The sequence below is a fragment of the Littorina saxatilis genome, linkage group LG2 (assembly GCF_037325665.1).
Source record: "Littorina saxatilis isolate snail1 linkage group LG2, US_GU_Lsax_2.0, whole genome shotgun sequence".
NCBI lineage: Eukaryota > Metazoa > Mollusca > Gastropoda > Littorinimorpha > Littorinidae > Littorina > Littorina saxatilis.
The window spans coordinates 101,338,895-101,361,072 of record NC_090246.1 but is presented as its reverse complement, the minus strand read 5'-3'; the positions used below and the strand labels follow the sequence as shown (position 1 = coordinate 101,361,072).

Genomic DNA, 22,178 nt, shown 5'->3' with positions numbered 1-22,178 from the left:
ATTTCACTGCCTTTGCCACCAGCGGTGGACTGACGATGCTACGAGTATACGGTCTTGCTGAAAAATTGCATTGCGTTCAGTTTCATTCTGTGAGTTCGACAGCTTGACTAAATGTTGTATTTTCGCCTTACGCGACTTGTTTTGCTTTGCTTGGAAAAATGTGTATGTACGTAGGCGAACGCGTGTGGCGTTTGTGCATGCATACGTTCGTTCGTGCGTGCATACGTGCGTGCGTGCGTGCGTGCGTCCGTGGTTGCAGGGTTTCGTTTACCAGTGCGCCTTGCGCCATTCGCGCATAACATCTCAAAATGTCCCATTGGAATTCCCTTCTGTGCGTCAAAGGGCGCACTGAGATTACGTACCACTGCGCCAACCCACGCACACTTTTCACGGGAGTACATACAGTGTTCGGAATGACCTAAGCAAAAACGTGCGGCAAGCCGAGGAACTTGCGAGTTTGTGAAATGCGCTGTGATCAGCTTTTAAAATGTAATTCATGAGTATTCAAGCAATCCTGCAAACTATCTGCACTTGCGCGTTTACCTCTGTGAAAACTGCCAACAGAAGCGAAATCGATCGAAACACAAACACACACTAACCTGATACACTGGCAAATTCTCATATCATCATATGGAACCAAATAGCACTATTTTGCATCTTTTGACAAAAGTATGTTGGCAGCGCCTAACCTGCTTTGTGCGTTTTGCCGTGGACTATGTAATGTCCCATCAACATTTGGTTGAGGGGGACAAATGTCCCATTGTCTTTTTCTTCCAGGCTAAACCCTGTGGGTGTATTAAAAATATATTTTGTATCTCCGAGACTGTCAGTGGTCATGCAGAGAGAAAATGTTCGGACTTACAGAAAACACGCCTGGGGTGTGGACAGTGGAATCTCAGTATTGAACACCAGCAAAAATGTAAAAGTCACCGGAATAAAACAATAAAGCCTTACTTTGAACTAAAACAAACTCTTCATAATGTGCTTAGACAAATAACCTCTCTCTCTCTGTCTCTCTGTCTCTCTCTCTGTCTGTCTGTCTGTCTGTCTGTCTCTCTCTCTCTCTCTCTCTCTCTCTCTCTCTCTCTCTCTCTCTCTCTCTCTCTCTCTCTCTCTCTCTCTCTCTCTCTCTCCCATATAAGAAAAGAATGTTCATAATATCGAATGACCACTGACGGAAAGCAGAGCTGATCCTGTAGTAGACAATGCCGTTCGGCCAACGACTATCCAGGTTACGGATGGCATTGCGAAACTGGAGACAAAGAACAAGTCGCGTAAGACGAAATTACTACATTTAGTCAAGCTGTGGAACTCACAGAATGAAACTGAACGTAGTCCGCCGCTAGTGCAAAAGGCAGTGAAAGTGACGAGCCTGTTTGGCGCGGTAGCGATTGCGCTGTGCTTCATAGCACGCTTTACTGTACCTCTCTTCGTTTTAACTTTCTGAGCGTGTTTTTAATCCAAATATATCATATCTATATGTTTTTGGAATCAGGAACCGACAAGGAATAAGATGAAATAGTTTTTAAAACGATTTCGGAAATTTAATTTTGATCATAATTTTTATATTTTTAATTTTCAGAGCTTGTTTTTAATCCAAATATAACATATGTATATGTTTTTGGAATCAGAAAATGACGAAGAATAAGATGAAATTGTTTTTGGATCGTTTAATAAAAAAATAATTTTAATTACAAGTTTCCGATTTTTAATGACCAAACTCACTCATTAGTTTTTAAGCCACCAAGCTGATATGCAATACCAAACCCCGAGCTTTGTCAAAGATTGCTTGGCCAAAATTTCAATCAATTTGATTGAAAAATGAGGGTGTGACAGTGCCGCCTCAACTTTTACAAAAAAGCCGAATATGACGTCATCAAAGGTATTCATCGAAAAAATAAAAAAAACGTCCGGGGATATCATATTCAGGAACTCTCATGTCAAATTTCATAAAGATCGGCCCAGTAGTTTAGTCTGAATCGCTCTACACACACACACAGACAGACAGACACACACACACACATACACCACGACCCTCGTCTCGATTTCCCCCTCTATGTTAAAACATTTAGTCAAAACTTGACTAAATGTAAAAAGACACACAAGCAATGTAAACCTGAATGCTGAGGAACAAAGGGAAGTACGCGCTCTAAATATAAACTACAACAGTAAGTGTAAACTGAGAGTCATGTGATATCTCCTGCCATCTCTAACAACTTTCATCCTCTATTTTTTCCTTGAATTGACTTAGGCCACAGCTGCTTACAACAAACGAATAGGGCTTAAAAATACCGAAACATTGACGGGGAACTCTTTGAAAATTGGTGCGGAGGAGGGGGGGGGGGAGGTGTCGAGACACAGAATTGTTGTTCGATCAGCATCTGCTCAGTTGCCGGAGGTACATAACTTATTAGATACTCGTGCCTCTTTCTAGTTATTTAATTGTGAATAAAATAAAGAATCTCCTCTGATGATGGAGTCGCTTCCACTTACCTTGGGAAGTTCGATGTCTCCCTCAAAGTAACCTGTTAACAAATAAATTAGAGTGGTTTTAGAAGTATGTTTGCGAATATGAGGTTATATAAAATGGAGGTTATATAAAATGGAGGTTATATAAAATGGAGGTTATATAAAATGGAGGTTATATAAAATGGAGGTTATATAAAATGGAGGTTATATAAAATGGAGGTTATATAAAATGGAGGTTATATAAAATGGAGGTTATATAAAATGGAGGTTATATAAAATGGAGGTTATATAAAATGGAGGTTATATAAAATGGAGGTTATATAAAATGGAGGTTATATAAAATGGAGGTTATATAAAATGGAGGTTATATAAAATGGAGGTTATATAAAAATGGAGGTTATATAAAATGGAGGTTATATAAAATGGAGGTTATATAAAATGGAGGTTATATAAAATGGAGGTTATATAAAATGGAGGTTATATAAAATGGAGGTTCTCACCACCAGGTGCTTTGTGGTCTTTGTATGATGGACAAACAAACAAACGACCAACCAAACAAAAACAAATACAAAAATATACTTCAAACAAGATATATATATATATAAAACATCAGAAATTGTGAAAGAAACAATTGAAAGTCAGCAGAGACTTTCTTCCGAGATTTGTTAAAAGCTCTTAGCAGAGAGAGAGAGAGAAAAAAGTATCCCTTCACAGACAGCCTGTTGGGAGCATCAGACCCTCCTCAAGGGGGACCGAGATTTACAGAGCAAAGTCCCTTATATATATACACACCAATAAACTTATGAAATGTTGCTTACCTTCTGTAACTTCAGGGTCTTCGACAGTTTCTGGAAAAATCAATTAAAGAAGATTACAATCATGCATACGTGCGTGCGTGTGTGCGTGCGTGCGTGTGTATGTGTGTGTGTGTGTGTGTGTGTGTGTGTGTGTGCGTGCGTGCGTGCGTGCGTGCGTGTGTGCGTGCGTGCGTGCGTGAGAGTTTGTCCGTCTGTCTGTCTGTGTGCCTGTGCCAGTGTATGTGCGTGTACACATGCGTATGTTTTCAAATCCTAAACTTTGGTATTTGTGTATTGTTGGTACTGACTGCAACATGAGTATAAAACATTACAAAAATGCAGCACATTTCTTGGAGACAAGAAATATTCGGCTTTGTTTCTTCACACAAAAATACAATTATGAAGTATATTTCTTCAAACCGATGTTTAAGGTCAAAACAATTCCAAGGAAATGTAATTCGGAAGATAAGTCAATCACCAAATCCATTTATTATTTTTTCAAAAACAAAATCACTTACCGAGCTCTTCAACTTCGATCTGCAACAAAAACAAAGAAGAGAAAAGTATGTACACGTTCAATGGTCATGTGATAACATTGGAACATTAAAAACAACTCGCATAAGAATTTACTTTTTTGACGAAAAGAAGTACAGTGCAAACAATAGTTCGAGTTTGTTTGTTTGTTTATTTGTTGCTTAACGTCCAGCCGACTACGCAGAGCCATATCAGGACGAGGAAGGGGGGGATGAAGGGGGCCACTTGTCAAGCGATTCCTGTTTACAAATGCACTAACCCATTACTTGTGTCCCAGCAGGCTTTAGTAAAACTAAATTAATACCTACTGGAAGATTACCAGTTTCCAGTATGTTAAAATAGGCTTAACCTATCTACTGCTGGACTTACATCAGAACACTAACAGATTAAACTATACATGAATCGCGAGACAAGCGGCAAGAGAAGAGATTTTTGGAAAAAATACAGGTGAATGAGCAAGAAGGCAGAAAAAAGAAAAGAATTCATGAAGAAAAAGAGAGCATGACAGGAAAGAGGAACCAAAAATCTACCTAACAGCAAACTAGAAAGCTCCTGCGGTTCCAAAAACAGGAGGGGCCTTTAATTTCATAACCGCAGTGCCCCACTGCGGGAATAGTTCGAGTTGTTGAGCTAGTTTTGTTTGTATGTATTTCTTGTCCTAATTTAATTAAATAAACTCAATAAAACAAGTAATTTTTAGTCATATAAATTAGTGTTTATATACATATCAAAGGAGACATATTCAACTACTCAAATATCTCGAAATGTAAAAATGGAATAAGTGACCCACAATTTGGATTCTCGTAAGGCTTATCCGAATAGTACATCCTGAACCAAGCTTTGTAGACGAAGAGGGTGGGTGCAGTGGCCTAGTGAATAAGACATCGGTCTCCTAATCGGAAGGTTGTGAGTTCAAATCCAGAGCGCGGCCTCCTGGTGGGTAAAGGGTGGAGATGTGTCCAATCTCCCAGGTCAACTTATGTGCAGGCCTGCTAGTGCATTATCCCCCTTCACACGCAAGCACAAGACCAAGTACGCACGGAAAAGATCCTGTAATCCATGCCAACGTTCGGCGTGTTATAGAAACACGAAAATACCCAGCATATGCCTCCCCCGAAAGCGGCGTATGGCTGTCTGAATGGCGGGGGCGGTAAAACGGTCATACATGTAAATACCCAGTCGAGCAAAAACATGAGTGCACATGGGAGTTTCAGTCCATGAACGAAGAAGAAGAAGAAGAAGAAGAAGTATGCGAAGAGGACGAGTGCTTCGGCTAAACAAACAAAAAATTCTACCAAGCTCATGTGACAGTGACCTTCTGCAAAAATTCGGCCAAGTTTAATCATTAGTAAACCTGTTCTAAAGTTAAGATGAAAAAAATATAAATAAATATATAAATGAAAAGATAACAGAAATCATTTTAAACATTCTGCTGTTTAGAACCGGCAGCTTTACAAATAACACAAATGTACATCAGCGATCATGTTCAAGTGAAACTTTGGTAGTACAATCGTTTTTCTGTATGCACGCGAAGTCATGGATTTGCTTAGTGTAAACCCGAAACCCTGTGACGGGCTTAAAACTCTTTCTGGAAGATTGGGTCATTGCATAACTTCTTAACAAATACATGTAAAGATCATGAAATTTAATATGAAGTATTTCTGATATGTAGGTATACTATTCTGGAAGTTTCAAACCAATCCTCCAGGTCATTCCTGCAATACAGAGCTTTTTGTTGTGGTACCCCTCCGAAGAACCTCCTGTTTATGACCGCTCATGCGATTGACAAATTCATCAGTAGGAATGGTGTAACCCAATACATTTATTTATTTATTTATTAAGGAGATTTCTATAGCGCATAACTAAAAGCACTATGCGCTTTACAATATCACTAGGTGTAAGCACACGCAAACATACTCTGATTAAATAGAACTTAGCCTAACAAGACATACTAAGAACACTAAACATTTGAGTTCATACAAAAATAGAGAATTAAATTAAATACTGGACAAACGATTAAAATAAGCTTAAGGCCTACACCGACTACAATGGACTATTTCAAATACAAAAATTTAGTTAACTATAAAAGGCAGTGCATAAAACTCCATAATTTTAAGAAGGTCGAACAAATAAAAAACATAAAAGACTATTTAACTATAATTACTTCGTAAAAGATAATAAACATGGAATACAAAGCTGTAATGTTTAACAACAAATCTAAACAGATTTTCATGCCACATTGCACAACACATTTTGACACACACCCAATCTCACACATACACACTTACACACACACATGTACTCACACACACACACACACACACACACACACACACACACACACACACACACACACACACACACACACACACAATAAATTCAACAAAGGTGGGTTTTAAGGGACGTTTTGAAAGTGGAAGAGGTTTTACAGTGACAGATGGGGTGGGGAAGTTGATTCCAGAGAGTGGGAGCGGAAAAGGAGAAAGAACGGTCGCCAGTGGTTTTGGTTTTGGTGCGTGGGATGGAAAGTATTCTGCTGTCAGTGGATGAGCGAAGCTGTCTGGATGGAGTGTAGGGATGCAAGAGTTCAGAAAGATAGACAGGAAAGTGAGGATCAGTGAAAGAGTTGAAGCAGATGTTGGCGGTTTTGTGTATGATGCGGGAAGATATAGGAAGCCAGTGGAGTTGTTGCATAAGTGGTTGTATGTGGTCGTGTTTCTTTGCCCTGAAGATGAGTCTAGCTGCTGTGTTTTGGACTTTCTGAAGTTTGTCTGTGAGGTGCTGGGGAATGCCTGTGAGTAGAGCGTTGCAGTAGTCAAATTTGGAGAGAATGAGAGAGCAGACAAGAGTTTTGGTGGCGTCAAAGGAAAGAAGATGTCTAATGCTGCTGATTTTTCTGATCTCAGTGTATGCAGATCTACAGATGTTCGTGATGTGCTTGTCCATGGAGAGGGTGTCTGTGAAGGTCACTCCAAGGTTTCTAGCAGAGGATGAGAGTTTGATGTCAGAGTTGCCTACAGAGATAGAAGAAGGAACAGAAGGAGGGAGAGGCTTGTTTTTAGGGTGGATGAGGAGGACTTCGGTTTTGTCATCATTTAGTTTTAGTTTGTTGCAGGTCATCCAGCGCTTGACGTCGTCGACACAGTCCTGCACGCGGCGGATGGTGGAATCGAGCCGATCCGGGGGGCAAGAGCCCCGGAGTTGTGTGTCATCTGCAAAGGTTTGACTGGAAACCGAGTGGTGGCTGATGAGAGTTGATAGAGGTTTGGTGTAGAGGATGAAAAGGACTGGCCCGAGGACAGATCCTTGAGGAACTCCTAGTGAAAGGGTGGAAGTTTTGGAAGTGTGGTTGCCTGCTGAGACTGTCTGTGTTCTGTCCGAGAGATAGGATTGAAACCAGGTGAGTGCTGTGCCGGAAAGTCCGAAAGAGAGATGGAGGCGGTCAAGAAGGATCTGATGGTCTATTGTGTCGAAAGCTGCTGAGAGGTCGAGTAGGGTGAGAATGGAGAGATTACCACCATCCATCGCGCGCAGGAGGTCATTCATGACACGAACAAGCGCTGTCTCGGTGCTGTGACCTGCTCGGTAGGCGGACTGTGTGGTAGGAAAGAGGTTGTGAGAGTGAAGATAGTCAGAGAGTTGAGAAAGAACAAGTTTTTAAGTGATCTTGGAGAGGAAGGAGAGGTTGCTGACAGGACGGTAGTTTTTCAGGGTGTTCGGATCAAGGGACGATTTCTTGAGAAGGGGGAGGACAATGGACTGTTTGAATGTGTATGGAAAGATGCCAGAGAGAAGAGAAGAGTTGATGATAGAAGTGATAACAGGCAGAAGTTCATCTAGGCATTCTACAAGCAGTGGGACGGGGATGGGGTCAAGGGCACATGTTTTGGGAGCGGACTTAGTGATGACACGCTTCACCTCATGCTCGGTCACGGGTCTGAAACCAACAAAGGATGACGCCGTCTGTTCCACGTCATCCGTGAACGGCGAGGATGGTGTAGGAGTCGCGCTGTCCAGCTCCTCTCTGATCTTCTGAACCTTGCTAGAGAAAAAGTCAGAGAAGGCGTCAGAGAGATCTTCGGTGGGATTGTCTGTGGGGAGGGTGGAGTCCTTACTCTTCCCAAGGAGACGGTTGCTGGTGCTGAACAGAGCCTTGGTCGACGCACTGGACTCAACCTTAGAGCTCCAGTAGTCTTCCTTGGCCCGCTGAACAAGCTGAGCAACCGCTTACTTCGCGGTCCAGAATATCTGCTCGTCAACCGTCAGTTTGGATTTCTGCCAGAGTCTCTCTGTGCGCCGACGATCGCGTTTGGCCTGTCGGAGCTGGCCGCTGATGGCAGAGTACCACGAAGATGTGCGACCTGATGGCACACGCCGCTCCGTAGCTGGGGCGTGCTTGTCTAGCAGTCGACGAAGGCCGTCCTCCAGCTGCTGGGCAGTGACGTCAGGACCCAGCTCCTGCAGCATCGCCGTGATGTCAGCTTTGAAGGCGTCTCTGTCTATGGCCCTGACGTCACGCACAGTCCTGTAGACAGGTTGTCGTTGGGGCCTGGCCATGTTGAGGGTGCAGAGGACTGCCGCATGATCAGACGAGATCATGTGGTTGACGGCACAAGAGTTCACCAGCAGGTCATACGCATACGCATAATAGCCATAAAAAATTAACCTGTTTAGCATAAATACTTATTTTTGACTATCTCTCCATATTTAAAAGTAAGCGAGTTGTGCATATTCTAAATTTGTGTCAATGTTTTGTAACTGTTCTCGTACAATTTGGTCGGGTCGATTTTCGGGGTACCGTTATTTTAGTGGCGGTCACGTGACCACTGAAAAAAATTGTAATCCGAAAAGTGAGCCAAATAGCCAAGTTAAGTGCCTTTAACAGCATAGAAAGTTTGAATGAAACGGCAGGGGAATTACTTGTTTCATACAGTGCGTGAGGGAAATGCAGTATACGAACAACATGCAGCCATGCACGACATTCAAAACTGAATAACTGCCAATAAAAAGAAAATTGAGTAAAGAATAGTATCTTATTTGGGTAGCATGAACAAAGTCACTCCTGCTCTCACAAACAAATTCTTCTGTGCCTTCTGTCAAACAATGTATCAAATGTATCTTATTTTGCTTTTAAATAATTTGTTCATGGCTAAATTACAAATGTGTAAATAGACATCCTGCCACGTAAAACTAAAAATGTAAAACCAGAAGTGACACTGTGTTTAACTGTATAGCCTGTGCTCCTTGCTACACATAAAACTGTGTTGGCATGCACGTACACGTATGTTAATAAAATGCGCACACAAAAACGTAACTTTTTTTTATTACAAAAACCCCTGCTTTTATACACGTAAACGTACCTGCGGTTCGGGTTCCGGCCGGCCAGCCACCAGCCCGAGGAAGGTGAGCAGTAGGCAAAGCTTCATGATTGCTAAACAAGACGAAAAAGCAGCAACAAACTGAAATCACTCTCTCGCCACAATAGACCTTACCGTCCTGCCCCAGTGCCGCAAAAAGTAACTCGGCTGGCTGCACGACTTTTTTAAATATATAAGACGTAGCTCGGCCCTTATCTTCTAGAGTACAAAAAACACAAGAAAGGTTTGATTATGAAACGTTTAAATGCAGACAAAACAAAAATATTCACGAGAAGGTTGAACTCATGGTTTTTGTAATGGACAGACATGCAAATAATTAAAAGGCCCATAAAAAAAACTCAGCTGAGTAGGCGTTCATTAGACTTCTACATAAAGATGGCGAGAGTCGAATTTAACGCCTACTCAGATGGAGAGGTTTAAGTTAACGCATAGTCCGTTCTTTTATATGTATCATAATTATTTTATGTCTTTCCAAGACCATTAGGTAGAGGTACACGTGAATATTTTAGTTTGTCAATAACTAAACGTTTTATTATTTTTCCTTTCTTGTTTCGTTTTTTTTATTCTAGATTTTGGAACGTAAGCAGTTTATCTGTTTTAGATTTCTTATCTCCTAGGTTAGGTTAGTGCAGAGGTCGGAGCCTTCCATGATCAACTATTTTGTAAGAATAGTTCATGTACACTCGTACAGTTATGTGTGTGGCAGTTGTCAATAGTAGTAACATTATAAGATGTTTGATGGGTTGTTGACAGACCAGCTTTTTTGTCGGTCCGAGGGGGAGCATATCGTCTTTTGTTTCATATTTATTTACCAAGGCCGAAGGCCGCGGTCAATTAATATGAAACAAAAGTCAATATGCCCCCCGAGGACCGACAAAAAAGCTGGTCTGACAACAAACCACCAAACATCGTTTTTGTCATCATTTTGGTAGTGAGAAAATAAGTGCCAAATCAACACAGGGAGCCATGCTTTGAAACACGAGTTCCGTTTTGATAACACATGGTTTGGGGCCTCAGCACGTTGTTGCAATCAAAGCTGGCGTGTGAAAGCAACTTTCTGTGTTTTGAGTTCATAAAATGTTGGGATAAATATGTCAGGTTTGACGTTCCTCTCAGTACTCCACCCCCTCGATTTTCAGTTGTAAATATTAAGCTTAGTGATCGAATGTGGAAGCTACGTTGGGTCAAAGGTCACAGAAGATTTGCGTCGTGCAGCGAAGGAAAGAATCGCGATCTTGTTTCCGACTCATTGCCTCTTTGTTTTTCATTAGACCTGTCATTCTGCTTGCTCGGCTTTGTTAGATGTTTGCATAATTATCTTGTTGCTATGTTCTTTGCATTTATTATTATTTTTTATTTGCGCTTCGTTTATCGATACAACGTCTTGTGCACGGGTCAAAATGTGTGTGTCAGGGGTCAATTGGTTTGACTTGAACTTGTCGACGTTCGTGTTTCTCCGAACGTCTGTGTATCGAAACACAGATACACGCACTCCATGACTTTGTAAAAAGACAAAACATATCGCTAGGTTTCTTTTGTTTGTGATGAATTTATGACCTTTCATGAAGTAGTTTTGTTTTGTTACATTTAGTCGTAGAGGGGGGAATCGAGACGAGGGTCGTGGTGTATGTGCGTGCGTGTGTGTGTGTCTGTCTGTGTGTGTGTGTGTGTAGAGCGATTCAGACTAAACTACTGGACCGATCTTTATGAAATTTGACATGAGAGTTCCTGGGTATGAAATCCCCGAACGTTTTTTTCATTTTTTTTATAAATATCTTTGATGACGTCATATCCGGCTTTTCGTGAAAGTTGAGGCGGCACTGTCACGCCCTCATTTTTCAACCAAATTGGTTGAAATTTTGGTCAAGTAATCTTCGACGAAGCCCGGACTTCGGTATTGCATTTCAGCTTGGTGGCTTAAAAATTAATTAATGACTTTGGTCATTAAAAATCTGAAAATTGTAAAAAAAAAATAAAAATTTATAAAACGATCCAAATTTACGTTTATCTTATTTTCCATCATTTTCTGATTCCAAAAACATATAAATATGTTATATTTGGATTAAAAACAAGCTCTGAAAATTAAATATATAAAAATTATTATCAAAATTCAATTGTCGAAATCAATTTAAAAACACTTTCATCTTATTCCTTGTCGGTTCCTGATTCCAAAAACATATAGATATGATATGTTTGGATTAAAAACACGCTCAGAAAGTTAAAACAAAGAGAGGTACAGAAAAGCGTGCTATCCTTCTTAGCGCAACTACTACCCCGCTCTTCTTGTCAATTTCACTGCCTTTGCCATGAGCGGTGGACTGACGATGCTACGAGTATACGGTCTTGCTGAAAAATGGCATTGCGTTCAGTTTCATTCTGTGAGTTCGACAGCTACTTGACTAAATATTGTATTTTCGCCTTACGCGACTTGTTTGTTTACTTTTGCCAGTTTGCCAGTTCGTTTTTGGAACTTTGCAAAGCAGTGTCGTGTCGTCTGTTTAGGTCTGGGGAAACGCCAATGAAAAGAGCCGAAGAATCCCCGAGCGTTTCTATTGGGTTTGCTTTTGATTATCCATGTATAACCTGCTTCCTGCAACTATGGTAACCGGGGATTTATTGCATGGGGAACATGAGATTCATTTCCCAGGTGTTTGTGAATGAAATCTCGTGAAAATGATGACAAGTATGTTTGTTTGTTTCTTTCTTTCTTTGTTATGTTTGTTTGCTTGTTTGTTTGTTTGTCTGTGTGTCTGTTTGTTTGGTTGGTTGTTTGTTTATGTGTTTTTTGTTTGCTTGTTCGTAGGTGTTTAATTGTGTTTTTTTAGGGCAGGCTTTTTTTCGGGGAACAGTTGTTTTGTTCAGTATGTAAAGATTTCACTGAAGTAAACATGCTCTATAAATTATGGCATTCGAGTTCGTGCCTTACCTTCACGAAGCAACACTTCTGCATCCCGTCAAAACGGCTGGACCGGAAATATTACGCCAGGGCCCACTGCACACCGGCTGTGTCAGATTCCAATACCCCTCAGACAGGCTTCCGATGTGATTGTCTCCACAAAAGAGCCTTTTAACTGACATGGCCTTTGGAAATAGTGTATCATCATAATGTTTATGCTTTGCATCGATGTTAATGAGCTAAGTTTTTTAACTGAAAGGCGGTTCTATGAGTTGAATTTCATTTTTCTTTGCATTACCTGCGGATTGTTGTTGCTGCAGACAGTACAAAGAGTGTCAATTGCATTGAATACTTTGCTTTGATTATGAAGGACAAACTGGAGACAGCTTTGTATCCGAGTGTGTGTGTGTGTGTGTGTGTGTGTGTGTGTGTGTGTGTGTTGGTGTGTGTGTGTGTGTTGGTGTGTGTGTGTGTGTTGGTGTGTGTGTGTGTGTGTTGGTGTGTGTGTGTGTGTGTTGGTGTGTGTGTGTGTGTGTGTGTGTGTGTTGTGTTTTTGTTGTTGTTTGCTTGTTGTTTCAAATCGGTAGCGGAGAAAAGAAAACGAAAACTTATTAGATTAATAATGCTGACAGAACGTGCTGTGTCTTCAAACAAACACAGAATGCAAACCACCGACACTGTGTTTAAATCTCTTGTAAGAAATCAAGATAACTGAATATTTATAAAAGTCCAACAACTCTCTGATTCACATGTCCTATTAATTTGTGTCAAGGATTTTTACTCGATTCTTTACTTGCTTCTAGTTTGGACTCGGCTGTATTTTGTGCTCGCTTTCGGTGTCTAAGATCGGGGTGTAAACTCTCATACACAACGCACACCTCAGCTACACACTCAAGAAAATCTCCAATCAGGCGAGAATAACCCAACAGACAGTCTTATTTTAACGGTTTCATCACCACGGGACTCTCTCCAACTGACACATCACGGAAAGTATTCCTGTAATTAACAACTCCACACAAGGTTACACAAATCCACACCTTCTGATATTGTGTGGAAAAGGGATGGTTTGTATCAGTTATATTTATATTTGCTTAAAACCTCATCATATAGAGCCACCTGGTTGCTTCGCGAAGACTTCTTGAAGTCTTTTAATAGTAAATTCAGTGCCAAAGCTTCGCGCAGCTAAATTCGTGAAGTAGACTTCGCAGAGTCGAATTCGCGCAATGAATATAAGGCTTTTCACAAATATTTATTTTGGAGCGGTACCACCAGTTGTAAGAAAACATCTTTACACAAGTTAGATCATGAACGATTGATATCATAATGCCTTGTGCCGTTTCTGAAATAAGCATTTCTATTTTTTAAAGTACACATTTGATTACTGTAGAAGCTAAATCAGTTCTCAGAAAAATAAAACTTGCTTACACACACACACACACAGACACACACACACACACACACACACACACACACTCACACACACACACACACACACACACACACACACACACACACTCACACACACACACACACACACACACACACACACACACACACACACACACACACACACACACACACTTGTACATTCACGACACGAGGGAGTGTATGTATTTATTAGAAATAAGTTTTCACAAAAACAAAGAAATTTATGAAAGTTTTTATTCTACTTTTTTTCAAATACAACGGACAACTTGAGCGTGCGTGTTTGCGTAAATATATGAACGAACGGACTTAGGTGTTTTTCTTTTACTTCCCTTTTCGGTGGATTTTTCCGTGTTTCGCTTGCTATACTAGTTGTAATTTTCGCTTTTGGACGTCGTATACTTGACACAAGCTTGTTGCCGTCCCTCTGCTGTTTCCATGGCAACGCTTTACAAACAGCGGTCATGATAGAAGTTAAAATCGTCAATTGCGATGTCGCCGAGATCACCATAAGACATGGATGCCTGAAGGACAATCTGCAGAAGACAAGAAAGGTTTATAGGAGAGGGACACACAATTTATTTTTGATTGCGGCTGAAATTAAAATTCCTCATAATGACAATGTGCTTAGACACATAATCTCTCTCTCTCTCTCTCTCTCTCTCTCTCTCTCTCTCTCTCTCTCTCTCTCTCTCTCTCTCTCTTCTTAACCCTCCTGAACAGTGTGTGTGTGTGTGTGTGTGTGTGTGTGTGTGTGTGTGTGTGTGTGTGTGTGTGTGTGACGGAGTGAGTGAGTTTGTGTTACTGTTTGTTGATTTCTTACGGGAGCCTTGAAGGCTTCGCCTCTTGTTACACACGCATTTGTGGTTGATGAATTAAGTACTTTTCCTTTAAGGATTCGACTCACCATGTCAGACCTGACCAGGCTTTCAAATGCGATAAGGCCACCCCTCCGCACTGGAACAAGTCAGGCCATTGATTTGTGGTTCGTGTAGCTCATTAATTTTGGTTAAACAGAGCACTAAACTTGTGATCCGCGGGTACCATGTTCGTATATATGGGGCTGGTCGGACATGGGTCAATTGTATGTGCAGAGAATGTATTGATGTCTGTCCCCCGTGTCACTTCTATAGTACGTAAAAGACCTCATTCGTTCCGCCCTAAGTTCAGGTGGCTGATTACACCTAGACAGGCACACAACGCCCTAAGTTCAGGTGGCTGATTACACCTAGACAGGCACACAACGCCCTAAGTCCAGGTGGCTGATTACACCTAGACAGGCACACAACGCCCTAAGTTCAGTTGGCTGATTACACCCAGACAGGCACACAACGCCCTAAGTTCAGGTGGCTGATTACACCTAGACAGCCACACAACGCCCTAAGTTCAGGTGGCTGATTACACCTAGACAGGCACACAACGCCCTAAGTTCAGGTGGCTGATTACACCTAGACAGGCACACAACGCCCTAAGTTCAGGTGGCTGATTACACCTAGACAGGCACACAACGCCCTAAGTTCAGGTGGCTGATTACACCTAGACAGGCACACAACGCCCAAAGTTCAGGTGGCTGATTACACCTAGACAGGCACACAACGCCCTAAGTTCAGGTGGCTGATTACACCAAGACAGCCACACAACGACCTAAGTTCAGGTGGCTGATTACACCTAGACAGCCACACAACGCCCTAAGTTCAGGTGGCTGATTACACCTAGACAGGCACACAACGCCCTAAGTTCAGGTGGCTGATTACACCTAGACAGCCACACAACGCCGTAAGTTCAGGTGGCTGATTACACCTAGACAGGCACACAACGCCCTAAGTTCAGGTGGCTGATTACACCTAGACAGGCACACAACGCCCTAAGTTCAGGTGGCTGATTACACCTAGACAGGCACACAACGCCCAAAGTTCAGGTGGCTGATTACACCTAGACAGGCACACAACGCCCTAAGTTCAGGTGGCTGATTACACCCAGACAGGCACACAACGCCCTAAGTTCAGGGGGCTGATTACACCTAGACAGCCACACAACGCCCTAAGTTCAGGTGGCTGATTACACCTAGACAGGCACACAACGCCCTAAGTTCAGGTGGCTGATTACACCTAGACAGGCACACAACGCCCAAAGTTCAGGTGGCTGATTACACCTAGACAGCCACACAACGCCCTAAGTTCAGGTGGCTGATTACACCTAGACAGGCACACAACGCCCTAAGTTCAGGGGGCTGATTACACCTAGACAGCCACACAACGCCCTAAGTTCAGGTGGCTGATTACACCTAGACAGGCACACAACGCCCTAAGTTCATGTGGCTGATTACACCCAGACAGGCACACAACGCCATAAGTTCAGGTGGCTGATTACACCTAGACAGGCACACAACGCCCTAAGTTCAGGTGGCTGATTACACCTAGACAGGCACACAACGCACTAAGTTCAGGTGGCTGATTACACCTAGACAGGCACACAACGCCCTAAGTTCAGGTGGCTGATTACACCTAGACAGCCACACAACGACCTAAGTTCAGGTGGCTGATTACACCTAGACAGCCACACAACGCCCTAAGTTCAGGTGGCTGATTACACCTAGACAGGCACACAACGCCCTAAGTTCAGGTGGCTGATTACACCTAGACAGCCACACAACGCCCTAAGTTCAGGTGGCTGATTACACCTAGACAGGCACACAACGCCCTAAGTTCAGGTGGCTGATTACACCTAGACAGGCACACAACGCCCTAAGTTCAGGTGGCTGATTACACCTAGACAGGCACACAACGCCCTAAGTTCAGGTGGTTGATTACACCTAGACAGGCACACAACGCCCTAAGTTCAGGTGGCTGATTACACCTAGACAGGCACACAACGCCCTAAGTTCAGGTGGCTGATTACACCTAGACAGGCACACAACGCCCTAAGTTCAGGTGGCTGATTACACCTAGACAGGCACACAACGCCCTAAGTTCAGGTGGCTGATTACACCTAGACAGGCACACAACGCCCTAAGTTCAGGTGGCTGATTACACCTAGACAGGCACACAACGCCCTAAGTTCAGGTGGCTGATTACACCTAGACAGGCACACAACGCCCTAAGTTCAGGTGGCTGATTACACCTAGACAGGCACACAACGCCCTAAGTTCAGGTGGCTGATTACACCTAGACAGGCACACAACGCCCTAAGTTCAGGTGGCTGATTACACCTAGACAGGCACACAACGCCCTAAGTTCAGGTGGCTGATTACACCTAGACAGGCACACAACGCCCTAAGTTCAGGTGGCTGATTACACCTAGACAGGCACACAACGCCCTAAGTTCAGGTGGCTGATTACACCCAGACAGGCACACAACGCCCTAAGTTCAGGTGGCTGATTACACCCAGACAGGCACACAACGCCCTAAGTTCAGGTGGCTGATTACACCTAGACAGGCACACAACGCCCTAAGTTCAGGTGGCTGATTACACCTAGACAGGCACACAACGCCCTAAGTTCAGGTGGTTGATTACACCTAGACAGGCACACAACGACTTAAGTTCAGGTGGCTGATTACACCTAGACAGGCACACAACGACCTAAGTTCAGGTGGCTGATTACACCTAGACAGGCACACAACGCCCTAAGTTCAGGTGGCTGATTACACCTAGACAGGCACACAACGCCCTAAGTTCAGGTGGCTGATTACACCTAGACAGGCACACAACGCCCTAAGTTCAGGTGGCTGATTACACCTAGACAGGCACACAACGCCCTAAGTTCAGGTGGCTGATTACACCTAGACAGGCACACAACGCCCTAAGTTCAGGTGGCTGATTACACCTAGACAGGCACACAACGCCCTAAGTTCAGGTGGCTGATTACACCTAGACAGGCACACAACGCCCTAAGTTCAGGTGGCTGATTACACCTAGACAGGCACACAACGCCCTAAGTTCAGGTGGCTGATTACACCTAGACAGGCACACAACGCCCTAAGTTCAGGTGGCTGATTACACCTAGACAGGCACACAACGCCCTAAGTTCAGGTGGCTGATTACACCTAGTCAGGCACACAACGCCCTAAGTTCAGGTGGCTGATTACACCTAGACAGGCACACAACGCCCTAAGTTCAGGTGGCTGATTACACCTAGACAGGCACACAACGCCCTAAGTTCAGGTGGCTGATTACACCTAGACAGGCACACAACGCCCTAAGTTCAGGTGGCTGATTACACCTAGACAGGCACACAACGCCCTAAGTTCATGTGGCTGATTACACCCAGACAGGCACACAACGCCATAAGTTCAGGTGGCTGATTACACCTAGACAGCCACACAACGCCGTAAGTTCAGGTGGCTGATTACACCTAGACAGCCACACAACGCCGTAAGTTCATGTGGCTGATTACACCTAGACAGGCACACAACGCCCTAAGTTCAGGTGGCTGATTACACCTAGACAGGCACACAACGCCCTAAGTTCAGGTGGCTGATTACACCTAGACAGGCACACAACGCCCTAAGTTCAGGTGGCTGATTACACCTAGACAGGCACACAACGCCCTAAGTTCAGGTGGCTGATTACACCTAGACAGGCACACAACGCCCTAAGTTCAGGTGGCTGATTACACCTAGACAGGCACACAACGCCCTAAGTTCAGGTGGCTGATTACACCTAGACAGGCACACAACGCCCTAAGTTCAGGTGGCTGATTACACCTAGACAGGCACACAACGCCCTAAGTTCAGGTGGCTGATTACACCTAGACAGGCACACAACGCCCTAAGTTCAGGTGGCTGATTACACCTAGACAGGCACACAACGCCCTAAGTTCAGGTGGCTGATTACACCCAGACAGGCACACAACGCCCTAAGTTCAGGTGGCTGATTACACCTAGACAGCCACACAACGCCCTAAGTTCAGGTGGCTGATTACACCCAGACAGGCACACAACGCCCTAAGTTCAGGTGGCTGATTACACCTAGACAGGCACACAACGCCCTAAGTTCAGGTGGCTGATTACACCTAGACAGGCACACAACGCCCTAAGTTCAGGTGGCTGATTACACCTAGACAGGCACACAACGCCCTAAGTTCAGGTGGCTGATTACACCTAGACAGGCACACAACGCCCTAAGTTCAGGTGGCTGATTACACCTAGACAGCCACACAACGCCCTAAGTTCAGGTGGCTGATTACACCCAGACAGGCACACAACGCCCTAAGTTCAGGTGGCTGATTACACCTAGACAGGCACACAACGCCCTAAGTTCAGGTGGCTGATTACACCTAGACAGCCACACAACGCCCTAAGTTCAGGTGGCTGATTACACCTAGACAGGCACACAACGCCCTAAGTTCAGGTGGCTGATTACACCTAGACAGGCACACAACGCCCTAAGTTCAGGTGGCTGATTACACCTAGACAGGCACACAACGCCCTAAGTTCAGGTGGCTGATTACACCTAGACAGGCACACAACGCCCTAAGTTCAGGTGGCTGATTACACCTAGACAGGCACACAACGCCCTAAGTTCAGGTGGCTGATTACACCTAGACAGGCACACAACGCCCTAAGTTCAGGTGGCTGATTACACCTAGACAGGCACACAACGCCCTAAGTTCAGGTGGCTGATTACACCCAGACAGGCACACAACGCCCTAAGTTCAGGTGGCTGATTACACCCAGACAGGCACACAACGCCCTAAGTTCAGGTGGCTGATTACACCTAGACAGGCACACAACGCCCTAAGTTCAGGTGGCTGATTACACCTAGACAGGCACACAACGCCCTAAGTTCAGGTGGTTGATTACACCTAGACAGGCACACAACGACTTAAGTTCAGGTGGCTGATTACACCTAGACAGGCACACAACGCCCTAAGTTCAGGTGGCTGATTACACCTAGACAGGCACACAACGCCCTAAGTTCAGGTGGCTGATTACACCTAGACAGGCACACAACGCCCTAAGTTCAGGTGGCTGATTACACCTAGACAGGCACACAACGCCCTAAGTTCAGGTGGCTGATTACACCTAGACAGGCACACAACGCCCTAAGTTCAGGTGGCTGATTACACCTAGACAGGCACACAACGCCCTAAGTCCAGGTGGCTGATTACACCTAGACAGGCACACAACGCCCTAAGTCCAGGTGGCTGATTACACCTAGACAGGCACACAACGACTTAAGTTCAGGTGGCTGATTACACCTAGACAGGCACACAACGCCCTAAGTTCAGGTGGCTGATTACACCTAGACAGGCACACAACGCCCTAAGTTCAGGTGGCTGATTACACCTAGACAGGCACACAACGCCCTAAGTTCAGGTGGCTGATTACACCTAGACAGGCACACAACGCCCTAAGTTCAGGTGGCTGATTACACCTAGACAGGCACACAACGCCCTAAGTCCAGGTGGCTGATTACACCTAGACAGGCACACAACGCCCTAAGTTCAGGTGGCTGATTACACCCAGACAGGCACACAACGCCCTAAGTTCAGGTGGCTGATTACACCTAGACAGGCACACAACGCCCTAAGTTCAGGTGGCTGATTACACCTAGACAGGCACACAACGCCCTAAGTTCAGGTGGCTGATTACACCTAGACAGGCACACAACGCCCTAAGTTCAGGTGGTTGATTACACCTAGACAGGCACACAACGCCCTAAGTTCAGGTGGCTGATTACACCTAGACAGGCACACAACGCCCTAAGTTCAGGTGGCTGATTACACCTAGACAGGCACACAACGCCCTAAGTTCAGGTGGCTGATTACACCTAGACAGGCACACAACGCCCTAAGTTCAGGTGGCTGATTACACCTAGACAGGCACACAACGCCCTAAGTTCAGGTGGCTGATTACACCCAGACAGGCACACAACGCCCTAAGTTCAGGTGGCTGATTACACCCAGACAGGCACACAACGCCCTAAGTTCAGGTGGCTGATTACACCTAGACAGGCACACAACGCCCTAAGTTCAGGTGGCTGATTACACCTAGACAGGCACACAACGCCCTAAGTTCAGGTGGTTGATTACACCTAGACAGGCACACAACGACTTAAGTTCAGGTGGCTGATTACACCTAGACAGGCACACAACGCCCTAAGTTCAGGTGGCTGATTACACCTAGACAGGCACACAACGCCCTAAGTTCAGGTGGCTGATTACACCTAGACAGGCACACAACGCCCTAAGTTCAGGTGGCTGATTACACCTAGACAGGCACACAACGCCCTAAGTTCAGGTGGCTGATTACACCTAGACAGGCACACAACGCCCTAAGTTCAGGTGGCTGATTACACCTAGACAGGCACACAACGCCCTAAGTTCAGGTGGCTGATTACACCTAGACAGGCACACAACGCCCTAAGTCCAGGTGGCTGATTACACCTAGACAGGCACACAACGACTTAAGTTCAGGTGTCTGATTACACCTAGACAGGCACACAACGCCCTAAGTTCAGGTGGCTGATTACACCTAGACAGGCACACAACGCCCTAAGTTCAGGTGGCTGATTACACCTAGACAGGCACACAACGCCCTAAGTTCAGGTGGCTGATTACACCTAGACAGGCACACAACGCCCTAAGTTCAGGTGGCTGATTACACCTAGACAGGCACACAACGCCCTAAGTTCAGGTGGCTGATTACACCTAGACAGGCACACAACGCCCTAAGTTCAGGTGGCTGATTACACCTAGACAGGCACACAACGCCCTAAGTTCAGGTGGCTGATTACACCTAGACAGCCACACAACGCCCTAAGTTCAGGTGGCTGATTACACCTAGACAGGCACACAACGCCCTAAGTTCAGGTGGCTGATTACACCTAGACAGCCACACAACGCCCTAAGTTCAGGTGGCTGATTACACCTAGACAGGCACACAACGCCCTAAGTTCAGGTGGCTGATTACACCTAGACAGCCACACAACGCCGTAAGTTCAGGTGGCTGATTACACCTAGACAGGCACACAACGCCCTAAGTTCAGGTGGCTGATTACACCTAGACAGCCACACAACGCCCTAAGTTCAGGTGGCTGATTACACCTAGACAGGCACACAACGCCCTAAGTTCAGGTGGCTGATTACACCTAGACAGCCACACAACGCCCTAAGTTCAGGTGGCTGATTACACCTAGACAGCCACACAACGCCCTAAGTTCAGGTGGCTGATTACACCTAGACAGGCACACAACGCCCTAAGTTCAGGTGGCTGATTACACCTAGACAGGCACACAACGCCCTAAGTTCAGGTGGCTGATTACACCTAGACAGGCACACAACGCCCTAAGTTCAGGTGGCTGATTACACCTAGACAGGCACACAACTGGATAGCGCGATCCTGTCGCTGCTAGCTTTCCCACTTGGAGCGAAGTGTGTGTGTGTGTGTGTGTGTGTGTGTGTGTGTGTGTGTGTGTGTGTGTGTGTGTGTGTGTGTGTGTGTGTGTGTGTGTGTGTGTGTGTGTGTGTGTGAGTGTGTGTGTGTGTGTGTGTGTGTGTGTGTGTGTGTGTGTGTGTGTGTGTGTGTGTGTGTGTCACTGTGTGTGTGTCACTGAGTGTGTGTCACTGAGTGTGTGTGTGTGCGTATGTGTGTGTGTGTGTGTGTGTGTGTGTGTGTGTGTCACTGTGTGTGTGTGTGTGTGTGTGTGTGTGTGTGTGTGTGTGTGTGTGTGTGTGT

At 44.7% G+C, this 22,178-nt stretch overlaps 2 protein-coding genes across 2 annotated transcripts in view; one reads left to right on the top strand and one right to left on the bottom strand.

Annotated features, from left to right (window-relative positions):
• LOC138960361 (hatching enzyme 1.2-like) overlaps positions 1–9,317 on the bottom strand; it is a 33,935-nt gene extending 24,618 nt beyond the window's left edge. Inside the window, exons 1-5 of the mRNA XM_070332254.1 lie at positions 9,161–9,317; positions 3,785–3,803; positions 3,288–3,317; positions 2,494–2,525; positions 1,177–1,252 (exon numbers count right to left, since the gene is read on the bottom strand). Coding sequence (XP_070188355.1) covers positions 1,177–1,252; positions 2,494–2,525; positions 3,288–3,317; positions 3,785–3,803; positions 9,161–9,226 — 223 coding nt within the window. The 5' untranslated portion in view covers positions 9,227–9,317. The remainder of the gene's footprint in view (positions 1–1,176; positions 1,253–2,493; positions 2,526–3,287; positions 3,318–3,784; positions 3,804–9,160) is intronic.
• Positions 1–22,178, top strand: part of LOC138960362 (tachykinin-like peptides receptor 99D) — a 313,550-nt gene that overhangs the window by 172,052 nt on the left and 119,320 nt on the right. The gene's annotated exons all lie outside the window — the stretch shown is intronic.